Raw genomic sequence first — 13,788 nt, 5'->3', positions numbered from 1 at the left:
TGCTCACGCGCATAGTCCGAGGATGTAGATGACATCAGCTCCGCGGACGATCTATGGAATGACAAGGTTCTACAAATCAGTAGCTCGGCGGCGGCCTCAGCCACCGTTTCAAGGCTATGGTACTGAGGAAGCTGAGTCCTACATGAGAACTTGATCAATCGAGAGTTGGGCATATATAGCAGCGTGTACCATGTCACAGAGAAAATACAGCAAGAGCATGAGGTCAGTTTAAGTATCCTCATATTTCCCATACTGCGGAATCTGCAGCTCGTCAAGTTGACCAATGACGCCAGGCCATGACCTACGCAATACCAACGAATTTAGCAGGCTGTAGAAATTGAAGTTCAAAAAGTGGACACCTAGCAAGTGGCCGTTATCATTCAAGCAAATCATCATCCACCTCTCGCTCGCCCTCAATAGGCCTAGCGCTACTAAAGGACTAGAGAACACGAGCCTCCCAGACCACCGCCAACCAACCAAGTCCACCACCTCACTCGTCTCTCCTTTTACAGAATTCTTATTCTACTACCGCATCTGCGGTCGAGCTTGCGCTAAGTCACCTTACCGTCAGCACCTTCACACACCCATCTTTCAACGGACAAAAGTGGACAGAAAAAAAAGCAAATCTTTAGAGTTCGCGGGCTTGACACAGCGCGAGAATAGCCTGAGGTTCAGATTATCGTTGATCTCCCGGAACTCGAACTCGAATCGAAGGTGAATCGCTGGGCCTACAGGACCACCGGGTAAAGACTTTTGGGTCGTAAGTGTGACACTGAGGGATCAGATCGATACCTGTTGCAACGTTGAGAATCTAGTGTTTTCAGGCACAGATCTAGAAGCTAGCTGAGCCTAAACTCGCGCGCGCCGCATACATAAATGCTTATCCCCCTACGGTAGCGCTCAAGAGTTTAATTGACGTTAGTCATGAGATTTAAGTTGACTCGGGATGTGCATACCGAAACTGAGCATTATATAAGGAGGAGTGCACAATCATGGATGTCGGAAATTGTGCGAGAATGATGCTGTAAAATAGCAAGGTCGCACGAGAACGAGAAATCTGGAACAAAATGACGTGACGAGGGAAATCTGATAAGAGTACAATGCCCGGACGTGCTCCGGGACAACTCAAACGTAGCTCCATGAGCTTAGCATCGCATGCCTTCAGGAAGAGAACCCGGACAAGTTGGGTCCAGATAGTGATTGGGAATCATTAGGTTGGCATCAGAACAATACATCATGGCACCTTAGCACTCCCGTTATCACAGGCACATACGTACCCTTTCCACTTAATTCCGTGGTGATGCAGATAAGGGCCCCAGGGCTGGCGTATCCCCCAAATTCTAGGGTTTGGAATGCAATCGAAACTTCTCGTCTTATACAGCATGACACGGGTATCTGCGCTCAGAGTGTACAGCTGCTCGATGTACACGGTTCTAACCAAATGGGACATACTGAATGAATCACTTGCAGCCGGTCGCACTGAGTATCATTAAAAAGTAACTGTAGATGTACTTTTTAGTCTTCAACATATCATGAACCAGGAGCGCCTTGATCAGGAAGCCGTTCGATGGCATAACGCCTGCTGGCGACATACATTAGCGGTACGCCAGGAATCTGTCGTATACGCCTCCGGAGTTCTTGATCGCAAGTAGCGACAATATAGCACTTGTGAGCGGTGACACGCTGCACCAAGCAGTCATCTGCGTACGTTCCGGAATGGCTGCAGTTCAATCGCTCGAATCGTGGATCTCGAGCAACACTGATGAAAAACGTAAATGAATGCGCCGACAGCATGATAAATATTGTCTTACCGAAGTGCTATACGATACCGGTGGCCGAGCTTCTCTAATTCAGCCATAACACAGTCCGTAACACAGGGTATGCCTGTCAATATTACTGTCAACAGATACCCGGCAATTGCGACAAAACCACAAACATTTAGCAAATAAACAGTCCATCATACCACTGACTAGTTCAAGTTTATTTTGTAAACTGAAATTTATGAAGTTTGTGTCGATCAACACTCGGTAAGGTGGCACAAGTTCGGTGTTGTGCGCAAGGAACATGGACGATGCGATCTGTGGTCTGAAATGCATGGGTTACTTACAGTTGCATGCCCAATAGGTTACGGAAGACTCACACCCGACGGACCGCCTTGGCTTTCTCTTCCTCTTCTTTCTTCTTCTGCTTCAATTGGTTCTCTTTCCTGCATCAAAGGATTCAGCGACAAAGGGGAGCGGCTGGTCAGGCAACGCACAATCTAGCATCATTGGGGTTCAAGAGGCGTTTAACGGCGGCAAATTTTCTAGTCTTCTTTGCCTTGCCCTGATAACGACAGTCATTAAAGACGATTGCAAGTTATGAAGTGCACTTGCCATGCTTTGAATGCACCGAGAATCTGAGATCAAGTTTTCAGACCGTACTGCTTGAGTCAGCAACAACCCTGAAGTCTTTATTCTCACGGCACGGAGTCCAGTTTACTACCACCACCATCTTCAACAGCTCTTGGGGGAGGCTGTATTCCAGAATAAATACCTTCTGTCTCAGAGGTACATAGAGATTATCGTTAGCAGTTCATGTCGCGCCAATAAGTTGGCTCAGGTATGATAAAGTGCAATTGTTTTCACTGGGTCCTGCGACTCCTGCCAGTGCATACTACGTGCCAATGGTTTATTTCATTCATCGACAGAGTCATCGCCCTAGGCCAGCATTCATGTGCACAACCCGCTGAACATCTGTCTTGGTATTTTTGGCCTCTGCTGATATGTGTTCTATAGGGATTATTAATATTGGGATAATGAAGACTCGTGATCACCTTCGTGATGACGATCGACAGACGGCGGCGTTATACATGACAAAAAAACCATGTGCGTGCGACTGTGATCTCGACTCTTGTTGGATTCCCGGTTGGGAGGGGTCGAGGCCTTTCGTCCGCGGCTTGACTGCCTAAAGCCTAAATATCGACTGCAGGTACACGAATGACTGCCACGGTACATATCGTACGTCATCAGATAAGATCTATATAGTTGCTTAATCCTTCGAGTTCGCAGATATCAATGCATGGGTATATGGACCGCCCGCCTGGTACTGCTTAGTTGTGCTTGGTAAATGTGCTTGCGAGCATAGATATCGGACGGAACATACTTCAAATTTTCTCAATCGTCCCTGTTGTCTAACGTTAAATATGCAGAAAATTCGACTTTCTTTTCCTCATCAAAACTTCAATAGTTCGTCCAACAGCCCTTCTTAGTTTGCAGCCAAGCATGTTGGCCAATGATTCATATAGTACTGCATCTACCAATGTCGAGGTATGTTTAATCTCGCTTTCCGTTGAGGCTATCGCAAGCTGACGACATCAAAAAGCTGACATGTGTTCCAGATGATACTACTGGCTTGGAGCGCATAATGCTTGCGGCACAGGGCGATTTACAGAGACTACTGAGGTAATGATTCATTTCCTCTCGCTGCGCTAAGCCAGACATTAATACTTTTACTCTCCAGCTCATATTTTGGCCGCCCTATCTTTATCGAACTTATCTACGCACACTGCTCTTCCCGTCTTACCCCAGCAAGTTCAGAGAACCCCATCACACAATCACGACAGGTGCATCTCGTGTGTGCGTCATGCACTGTCTGCATTGCAACATCCACTGTTACCATCACCTCTCCCCAATGCGAGCGTCTATTTCTTGATGAAAAATTCCCAATCGGGCAGACTTTCCGACGACTTAATCGTACTCCAAAGTTTAGTCTCCTCAACGTAGAGACACAGGCAATTGATGGGAAGCGTGAACTTCGGAGAACGTATAAGCTGGAAACCGAGGGCTTCGTTGCAGAAATCTTGGAAGTATTTCCGGACAGAGACATGTTTGTCCGTGGAGAAGCATGGCTGATGGAGCAGAGGGCTGACTTAAACACCCCTTCTGTCGTAACGGACACGAAGCCTGAGTGGCTGTCCGTGCGCAAAGGAAATACTGTTCATTAGGGTATTACTGAATGAATTTGATTCACTAGACCTTCACGTGTCTTGATCTTTCTTACGAAGCACGTTTGCGACTCGGGTTCGTCATGCAACCTTCGCTTCCGCGATTTATAGAATCGACCGATCGCCTTCTACCGCCGGCGCGCCCATGTCAAATATCAATACAGCAACACTAGTGGCTGCCCCACCCCCACACAGTTGGCTACTTATTTGACTACGATTAATTATGAATAGACTGGATTGCGTGACATCGAAGTAATACCTGAGCAATCCGCGAGAACACTGGCAGTAAGTACCTGTACCTGCTTCGCATACCTTTCACCCACGTGGCCCCCGAATGCGTCGGTATATCAAGATAGATAGAATGACTCATTTTGCTAGTATACTCTGGTCTGACTATAGTAATGTTAAGTAGTCTCCCCCAGGCGAACCTTTATACACGTAGACAAAAGAAGACAGTCAGGGATGCTGTGATCTGTGCCCAATATGAATTTGTTCGGCTCCTACAGCAAGACGCGAGCAGAGGTGAAGATCTCATTGAGTCATTCACCGTTCAGCAAGGACCTCTATAATACCGTGACGTTCATTGATATTTTTGTTCTTTTTCTTGCAAATTGCTATTATGCATTCCCCATTATGCATTGGTAGCATATATGACAGTTCAGTATGTCATAGCATGTTTTTTTTCAATTATGAATGATGAATGCAAGCCCGCTACATAGAGAGGAGCAGGGTGAGGTTTGGGCTGGGTTGGAGAGGCCAGAAATTAATGTTGATATGGTGGAACTACCAAATTAGGACATGTTTCGGGTGGTAGTTGTTCGGGAAAACAATACATGGCCTTATGTTCGCCTTGCAACTTCAACTCGCAAGATCTCAGCCTATTGAAATCATTTATCGTTGATTGAAGTACTGCTAGAGGATATTTGGGGCGGTATTTGAAGCAATTTCTACTGTGACCTGGTGCTATTCACCAATTTTTATCAGGGCCGACAAGGTTTCCCTTGTCTTTTTATTACGTTCCTGTATTGCGCTGCTGGCGACTAGTTTTTGCCACGGGCTGGCGACAGCCGAGTGGTGGTAAGAGGGCACCGCGCACGCTGACACAGGATCGATATGCGACGCAGCACATGGCCGGCCAGGCAGCCTGAGGCAGGCACTGATGCGTCATAAGATAAACAGAAGTTCAATGAATACAATTGGATGTATTGGGCACAGCCAGAGATCAATATCAATCGAGATTTGAGGTGGTATGCGGCCCTACCACGGCAGGCACCAAGTGGTACAACTTCAGTTACAGGCCATGAGCTACATACTTTGCTTGATAGACTTATACCTGCACAATCAATTGTTGGGGGTCTATCGGGAGATTGGTGGTATATCTATATCTTGAGATCTGGGATGTTTGTCATGAAATGAAGTTGAAGATAAGAGTCTGTCCTACCGAGAACGGATCCGAAGAGGATGACATAGAGATAATACCGAGGGGGCGATGATACGCTTCTGAGAAAAGACGAATCCTTTAGAATCGCCCACATTATGGCAGAACTGCCGCTGGGGGGGAGCGACTTTGGCTGAACTTGAAAAGTTTACACGTTATGCAACAACTTGCAAGTGGCTGCACACCGTGACGTGAATGATGATTTCCAGAAACCTAGACATGCACCGCGTACTTACTCATAAACATTGACACTAATCATGTTAATATTGCGTGCTGCAGGGTCAGGCGTAGGAGTTTGTCTGAGTAATAGTCTCGACACCTGTGGTCCTCGAGGCTCGATACGATCTAGGCGGTTCCACAGTAGAACCGACGACTTTGTGCGAGTGAGAATGCACTTTCACTAGCATGGCAGCTTCCAGTCGGTCGTGATCTTTGTCCAGTACCTTTGCATGCCTGAACGTATATAATAGTTGCCAGGTCCAAAGTATGGATCAAGTTGCGAGACAGCCGGTCCAGACCGGCCAAGCGATATTGATCAACACTAATGATATTTTTGAATCAGCGCTAATTGAGATCGACCCTTGCGCTCACAACTCCGAGTCCCGGTCGGACCTGACTAGGCCTGACTGCAGGCCCATCTCGGTACTCTGCTTCGCTTCTCTTCTCGAAAATAGTTGTTGTACGGTGTGTGGCACGCGACACGAGTTGTCCATGACGTAGTCTCTAGTGGGTGAGCTAATACACGTATTGATTGTGTTTAACATAAGCATGCAGTTGTATAGCGCGCCCATTTATCATCCAGTACGTAAAGATTCTCATGTTTTCACGTACAATAAAGCCATGTTGAGTTGATAACCAAATCGCGACCGAGTAATCATGGATAGACAAGATAGGCTTACAAGATCCTTCGCTTCACTTATCACTACATCATTTGGCTCCGTCCGATGGAAGTGAAGCGAAGAACTTGATTTCAAATTTCATTGTGCTCCGTGTCGTACTGTGGGAGTCCGAGAGCCTTATAAGCCTAGGACTCATTCACCGAGCACCTTAGACCTTCTTTTCATTCGCTCTTTGTACAGCACGCGCCATAATGCCACTCAGTAAGGACTCATTTAACAACGCATCTACGTCCGTAGAGGTAACGATACTATCGTCATGCTTTCGACCTATCTCAACCTCCGCCTTTACAGTTGTCATGCGTTCCCGAGGATACCACTGGCATTGAGCGCATCATGCTTGCAGCTCAAGGTGACCTCCAGCGACTGATGAGGTATGTCAATTCAAGTTGGATACAATGTCACTTGCTAATAAATAACCGCCTTTTTATAGCACGTTCTTTGCTCGGCCCATATTTATTGAGCTCGTGTACGCCAACGGCTCGCCACGGCTGAAACCGGCCTCGCCTGAGGATCCCATAACGCAGTCGCGGCAAGTACATCTCGTGTGTGCTTCACGAATCGTCTGCACCGCTACATCCAAAGTCACCATCACACACCCCGACTTCGAACGTCTATTTCTAGACGAGAAATTCCCCATTGGCCAGACATTCCGCAAAATGCTTCGCAGCCCACAATTTGCCCTCCTTGACGCCCAGACAAATGTCGTCGGTGGCAAGCGGGAACTCCGCAGAACGTATACGCTCGAGACAGATGGTTTCCTATGTGAGATCCTCGAAGTATGGCCTGACAGGGACATGTTTGTTCGTGGAGAGGCATGGCTCACTGAGAGCAAGCTTGAGCCCGAACAGACATGTGTTGTGGAGAGTAAGGAAAGCAAGCCCTGGTGGCTTAGTACTGTCTCCAAGGGCAACACTCTCCCCTGGGGATTCGATTGCACGAAAGGTCTGGAACGTTCGCCGTTGGTGTACTATCACGACATTTGGTTTGTTTCGTTGTACCTGCTCCTTTTATACCTCATATAGATAACTATCATTAACATAGCATTTCATGGCATGATACCTGGATTTATACGACTGGGTTAGATGTATAACTATTACTTAGACAGCCGTAGGCAGCCTTGATATTTGGTTCTTCCTGAAAACATTCGGATCGGTACCGATAAATGTGCGAAGAACTTCACACCGCTCGCGTCGTATCTTGATTGACAATTGAACCAACCAAGGAGTCCGTACCCTGCAAGTTTCCAAATCACGCTTCTGAACCAACGTCACCGGTAATCGTGTGCAAGTGTTGCCGGCCATATATTCAAGATCGAGGAAATGAAATAGACTGGTTTAGACTTGTACCTGGCCGCCGTGTCACCACAAAGCGAGAACGCTAGCGAATAACCAGAAAGATCAACTTGCCTAGGCAAGTACCTGTCCGTCTTGGCAGTGATCACTGACTGTATTCTGGATTCCGGAGCCCGACGTGTGAAATACGGTAAAGATGAGAGAGATTCTGGGAGAACGAGAGAGAACTTTAGGGTGACGAACAAGTTATCAAGCTTTCAAGCTCAAGACTCACGTGCAGCATCCCTATACCAGTCATACCGGAACCGCTAGTCGACTGATTGCCAAGCCGTATTACGGATGATCAGATACAAGCAAAGTTGAAACCGTGAACCTAGGCCTCACCCTTGAAACTTTCTAATCCCTCTAAATTCCACCAGCACGTGTACATTGTAAAAAAAAATCATACAGTGAATATTTGAAAGGGGGGGTCACTGACAGAAATGAGATTGCCGCCCATAAAACAAGGGCCACGCGCGCCGAGTCCTGATCACAGCAAACGTCATATTTGAGAAGAGGCGATGTACACGGCCAGTAACGCAAGTGCGGAACGAGATGGCGATGACTCGACGGAACGGCGTATGTACGGATATTTGAAGGACATTATCCGCACTGATATCGGCTGCTACTATAGACACCCAGGAAGTACTACAAGAGGTGGTCTGGTCCGATCATAGCAACGAAAACCTTGTCCTATGAAAAGATGGTATTTGTCTGAGCTCAAGTTGGTAGAACGGCCTCTCTCCCTCCGTCTTTAGCAGACACTAATATGGTAAGATGTTTAGGATGTTTTACTAAAATAGAGATACGAGGCAGTGGCAGGCAGAGCCACCACCTTTGATATCGGAGCGATAACCTGCTAGCTGGCTAGCGTAGTGACGCGGGGTTCGTAGTGGGAGTCGGCCTTCAAACAAACTAAGAAAAAGTAAGCTCACACTGCTCTCGGTATACAAATTTCAGAGCTGCAGGACTATCGAATCATTGACGACATTGCTTTGCGTTTCCAAGCGACTGAAGTTCTTACACATGCGGCAACCACAAAGGAAAGCTGAAGGCCGGTATATCCGTGTCATGATTAACAAACGTTTTGGATGCTGCTGCGGTGTTGGGCAGACATCGCCAAGCTAATCTCGCTATCCACGTTTCTCGCGTTGTCGTGGCTGACGGCCCGAGAGCTCATTAATGACGGTAGACAAGAAGCATGGCGAGTCGACACTTGGGTTGCTCCCGAGTTCAGTAGCACGCATGATGGACAACGCGTTTTGGTATCCAAGCGAGATGCAGCAAAAATGAGTGGAAGCGTGGATTCCCTTATCAATACATCAACTCGAAGCAAGCATCCGTGGGTGTTGCTACTGTGGTGTGATAATGGTCATGTCGAACCTACGTTTCTCACCGCGTCCGTGGAGCTAACGGCAACCTTCGTGATAGATACAGACCAGTCGGAAAGAAGACACATGAAGGTTTCATCTGGGTACGATACTGAACCTGAGGATCGTGGTAGGGATCGGCGGCGATACTGAGCATGCGAATGATGACATGTGAAGATAGGTGATAGTGGAATACTGCCGCAGCGATGTTGAGGGTCCAAGCCAGGTGTTCATAGAATGTGAGGTGCCCCAACCTGCCGTATTTTTGATTATCAGGAAGCTCAGAGTAGGCCGTTGCCCGCCGCCGTCACTTTCGCGTTCACTGCACTGTTGCCGCACGTGAGAAAACTAGTAGCACTTTTCCACCCTCTCGGATTAGCCCGAACTTGAAAATGTATCTAATTCTAGTCCTCGAAATTTGACCGCTTGGTACCGTAGAGTAGCGCAAATGCAATCTTTTGGCTTGTAAATTAAGGCTACCTCGTTAGAATTTTGAAAATTGAGGAGTTGAAAAAATTTCTGACAAAATTTGAAACATGTTGCAAGAAATGGTATTTCTGGGTAACTGGGCAGGTATACAAGCAAGGAGATGCTTGGGAGATGCTAAGTATGATCTACAGAAGCCATCTGCTTGCAGTTTCAGCATCTAGTAGTGCAGTCAAAATTTCTGTTGCAAGCCCAACACAATGGTGGGAGTGGTACTTCTTAACTGCGAAGGCTGCTTGTTGCATGTTGAGTCCTTTACTGTTCAAACTTCAATGCTGCATGATCACTCGACAAAGCAGCTTTCTTTGTCACATGAGGCATATGTGTAATATGATCAGGGTCTGGGGGAGATGAAGGAGCATAACTTTTTCTGACAGCCAAAATTTGAAACAACATGGGAAATTTCGAAAAATTGCTTATTTTCCCTTGTTTCCTTATAGAATTTTCATTGGCATAAAATTTTGTACTATAGAGCTCCCTATGGAGATGGTACACTAGTGCTTCATATACTGTATTTCCAACAACTTGATTGCCTATTCCTTTTTTTGTATAATCTTCCTTGCCTTTCCCTTGCCCTCACCACTATTATGCAGGCTACAGAGCTCATAGCAATGGCACAATGTGCTATAGATACATGCTCCAATCTCTCGGAATGAGATAAAGAGCTGAATCACATTGATTCTTGGCTTGAACTTGCTCATATTGCTGAAGAAGAAGCAGGCCCACTTTCCAACAATCTTTTTACCCACTGGAAAATTTACCTCAAGCAGTGGGACTGGTTGTGGGACCATGCAGATTCTTCACTGCCTCATAAACTTAAATATGTGGTTGATAACACCATACACCATGAATTCTGGCAACAATCAAAGAACAGAGTTAAACATTCCACTGCATCCAAACCAGTACAACCTGAAGTCACCATGCCTACAACTGTGTAGCTCCCAATCTCATCCCTCACACCTACATCCCATGAATGAAACCATGAAGAGATAACTGAAGGTATGAAGAAGCAGAAAAAATCATTGAAGGGAGAGTTTCTTGTAATGGAGGTGAGAACTCAACTTGCCTCACATCCACCACGGTCCACCACTTACGCATGTGCATGTTGGCACACAGACAGAGCCTAATGTCTTTGAGGATATTTGATCTAAATCCCCACAGCATGGAAAGCCTACCAACTGGGCAAACGAGGTTGATAATATTATGTTTACGCCACATCTAGCACCACATGACTTTTCTATCCTGTGCTCCTTATCTAGCAACCCATGGTCTAGCTTATGAAAAGGCCAATTCAATTCATACCAACATGATCATGGCAATCACATTTACAAATATGTGCTAGACATATGTGCTAAGCACTGGCAGCTGACCAAAACACGGGTTTACCCCTCATAGGTAATATCCCAGGTCCATTTTGTTGATACCTGCAAGAAAACCCATACCTGCACCAGGTACAGGTATATCTAGGTATGGGTCCAACTGCACACACCTGGGGGTATACCTGTGCAGATCCCTAGAGTGATTAGACAAGACAGGAGAGAGCTAGAAGCACAAAATGTAATCTCAGTATCTGGAAACAGATTCATACATCAACTGAAACTATGTACTCACATCTCAGTCTCTGGAAATGGACTGAGTTGTTGCTACAAATTCTGGACTGTTTTAAGTGCAGATAGAATAGGAATGAAAATTGTAGACATATATTGGAGAGCATGAGTCAATGTCAAACATCACTCATCCATTGTTCTTTTTGGGTTGTACTTGCACTGACCTACTTCCTTATTGTCCCATCTCAGATCCATTAGCCATTGACTTAACAGATTGCTCAGAGTTCAACAACCAGATGTAAGGATTAAACCAAATGTTTGAACATTAGTAATGCTCATGGTTGTAATAAAAGCACAATCATTCTGACTCTCATACAATAAGGCTTGCTATGAAGTATTGCAATGTGGACCAGGAAGAAGTTGTCCAGGGTTCCAAGTCTTGATATGATTGAGTTAACTCCAGCTAGCAGCAACCAGGGTGGCTGCTAACATTCTCAGATCCTCTTTGTCATCAAGCAAAGCCATCTCCTCTGTGTTGTTCACCAGAGTATACTATAGTAGCAGATCATCCATTGGAGTGCCAATAAAATCCAGATTATTTTATTCAATACAAGCGGTCCATTCACCTTCAGATGTTTTCTACCATGAATTACAATAAGAGATGGGCTTACACACTACATTCTTCATTGTCTTTTCCTCTTCATTCTCTGTTGCTGACAGCACTTCGAGTGTCTCAGCGACATCATGCTCTCAAAAGTCCCATCTGCATCAGCACTCTTCATTGGAGATTCATTGAGGTTCAGATTCCTCACAGGAGAGTGTGACATTGTGTTAAGAACGTGCTCAAGGGTTCAGATCCGAAGGGCTTGGCTTCAGCTCGTGCACTGCGCCCCTTACCCGAGTACGTGCCCTTAACTTCCAAGGGCTAAAGGACGATGTCCGGAGTCCAGAGTCCGATGCGCGGGAATTCCGGCAGACATTTGGGAACAAGTGATAAGACTAATCTGGACGATGTCCAAACTAGAAAGGAAACAGCGGAGGACTACCTAAGGTAGAGGCGGAGGTGGTAAGTCAATAGGAGTCGATCCTAAGACTGTTGGAGACAATGAGAAGAGACTTCAAGTCGGACGGAGGAGGGAATGAGCAGAGTCTAAGATAATATTTGAACTGAGGAAATACAAAGACTTTACAGGGTTTATATACTACAAAGGACATAACGGAGAATCAGTTTGCACAGTGCAAGGCTATGGACGGAGCATGTGTGACACCTAACACTAGTCTATCGGAACTTAGTAAAATGAAGACAGAAATGAATGAGGAACAGAAAATAAAGCATACTAACTGATAAGGGAAATACCAAAGGGAAAAGGCACGGAAGATAGGAGCTGACCGGATCCAGAAGTCCAGAGATGATTGTGTGATTGGTCCAGGTCCGGAACATGGGATATGACACATTGCCTGCCTCACATCACATTCTCTTTCAATCCAGCACACTCAAGCTGGACCGTAAATCACAGTTTTCCTTCTGTTGGACCTGCTTATGTGACCACGTTTAACAGATGAATCAAAGACTCACACTCACACATTTCGCACTAAGCCGTTTGAAAGGAAGTCAACAGCATTGTTGATGTCGGAGACATGACAGGTCTATGGGCATCAAACATTGACACTGGAGTGCAGGAGCACTCGAATGATGGTAAGTGCAAGTGAAGCTCTTGGAGACTTGGACGACTGAGACACATTAAAGATTAAATTGAGGGAGAGTAGATCTAGGATACAGAATATCTGCGCTCATGATGGTGGTGCTCAGTGGAGCCTCAAAGGGGCTCAAGTGGCACATACACATGGCAGTCACACAAATTTCGAAATCGCTCCATCCTTATAATATGTAGAATGTATTACAGTTTAGTTTTCTGTGCAGCTTATCTTTTGCAAATATGTTTCAAAGTCCATTATAATCTATTCTGCATATTTTTGCCTACAGATAGTCACCCAACCATACAATAAAAAATTTATATTAGTTAAAATCAACCTGATACACATAGTCAAGTTGTTAACCATATCCCACTCATCATATGTTATAGCATGTATCCCATGATAGGAAAGCTAATTCAAAAGTTTGTCAAAATAATTCACATGTCTAAATATGAATATTTGGCAAGGAGCCAATTAAAATAGTTCAAGGCTGATTTTGCGCCGAACTCCGATTACATAATGACCCACTCGCAGTCTAACCCGCCATGATGACAATGTGACATCAATTTTGTGCACCACCTGTGGCAGTGACGACTAGATTGTGATCTTGCTGTCCTGAAACCTTTGACCATTTAAGCTTTAGTCACTCGCGGCCTCGAACACGAGGAAAATATAGTACGACGGCAGACTGCGGCTTGTCAGGTCGTGACGTGATAAAGGGTATTGATCGGCGACCAGTATCCTAATCTTAGCAGATAATGAATCTGCCAAAACGCTTTACATACCCACTTCCCACGACATCAATGCCGCCGAATCTAGCATACATTATCGTAGTCGGTTGGTGTAGTAGCCGGGGTTGGAGCAAGAAGTTCAGGGTAGTATAGGCCCTGGATCCTGTGGTACGCATCCCAAAGACTTTGACGATATAATCCAAAGTGAACCAAGAACCAGGAATCCCGCTGAAAAGCCTGCGCTAGGCCTAGTCCGCGGCAAGTACCGATAAAAGGGCAGGAAATGACTTGTCCACATTCACTACC

The 13,788-nt window shown here is 45.8% G+C and overlaps 3 protein-coding genes across 3 annotated transcripts; 2 read left to right on the top strand and 1 right to left on the bottom strand.

The window, feature by feature from the left end:
* Positions 1-1,222: 1,222 nt before the first annotated feature.
* F5147DRAFT_692473 (Fcf1-domain-containing protein) lies at positions 1,223-2,409 on the bottom strand. Its single transcript, XM_041437191.1, has 6 exons — positions 2,376-2,409; positions 2,258-2,325; positions 2,141-2,206; positions 1,937-2,085; positions 1,812-1,884; positions 1,223-1,759 (listed from the first exon to the last, which is right to left on the bottom strand). The coding sequence occupies exons 1-6, from the start codon at positions 2,376-2,378 to the stop codon at positions 1,531-1,533; spliced, it is 588 nt and encodes a 195-aa protein (XP_041293333.1). The 5' UTR covers positions 2,379-2,409; the 3' UTR covers positions 1,223-1,530.
* A 589-nt stretch (positions 2,410-2,998) lies between these two features.
* On the top strand, positions 2,999-4,049 carry F5147DRAFT_692467 (uncharacterized protein). Its single transcript, XM_041437190.1, has 3 exons — positions 2,999-3,308; positions 3,364-3,443; positions 3,502-4,049. The coding sequence occupies exons 1-3, from the start codon at positions 3,264-3,266 to the stop codon at positions 3,983-3,985; spliced, it is 609 nt and encodes a 202-aa protein (XP_041293332.1). The 5' UTR covers positions 2,999-3,263; the 3' UTR covers positions 3,986-4,049.
* A 2,464-nt stretch (positions 4,050-6,513) lies between these two features.
* Positions 6,514-7,344, top strand: F5147DRAFT_773063 (uncharacterized protein; the record flags this gene model as incomplete). Its single annotated transcript, XM_041441413.1, has 3 exons — positions 6,514-6,561; positions 6,614-6,693; positions 6,753-7,344. The coding sequence occupies 3 exons, from the start codon at positions 6,514-6,516 to the stop codon at positions 7,342-7,344; spliced, it is 720 nt and encodes a 239-aa protein (XP_041293331.1).
* Positions 7,345-13,788: the final 6,444 nt, after the last annotated feature.

Source organism: Suillus discolor (assembly GCF_016758755.1).
Source record: "Suillus discolor strain FC423 chromosome Unknown F5147scaffold_24, whole genome shotgun sequence".
In the NCBI taxonomy this organism is placed as follows: domain Eukaryota; kingdom Fungi; phylum Basidiomycota; class Agaricomycetes; order Boletales; family Suillaceae; genus Suillus; species Suillus discolor.
The sequence above is the reverse complement of the archived record's forward strand: the minus strand, read 5'-3'. Positions and strand labels throughout refer to the sequence as shown.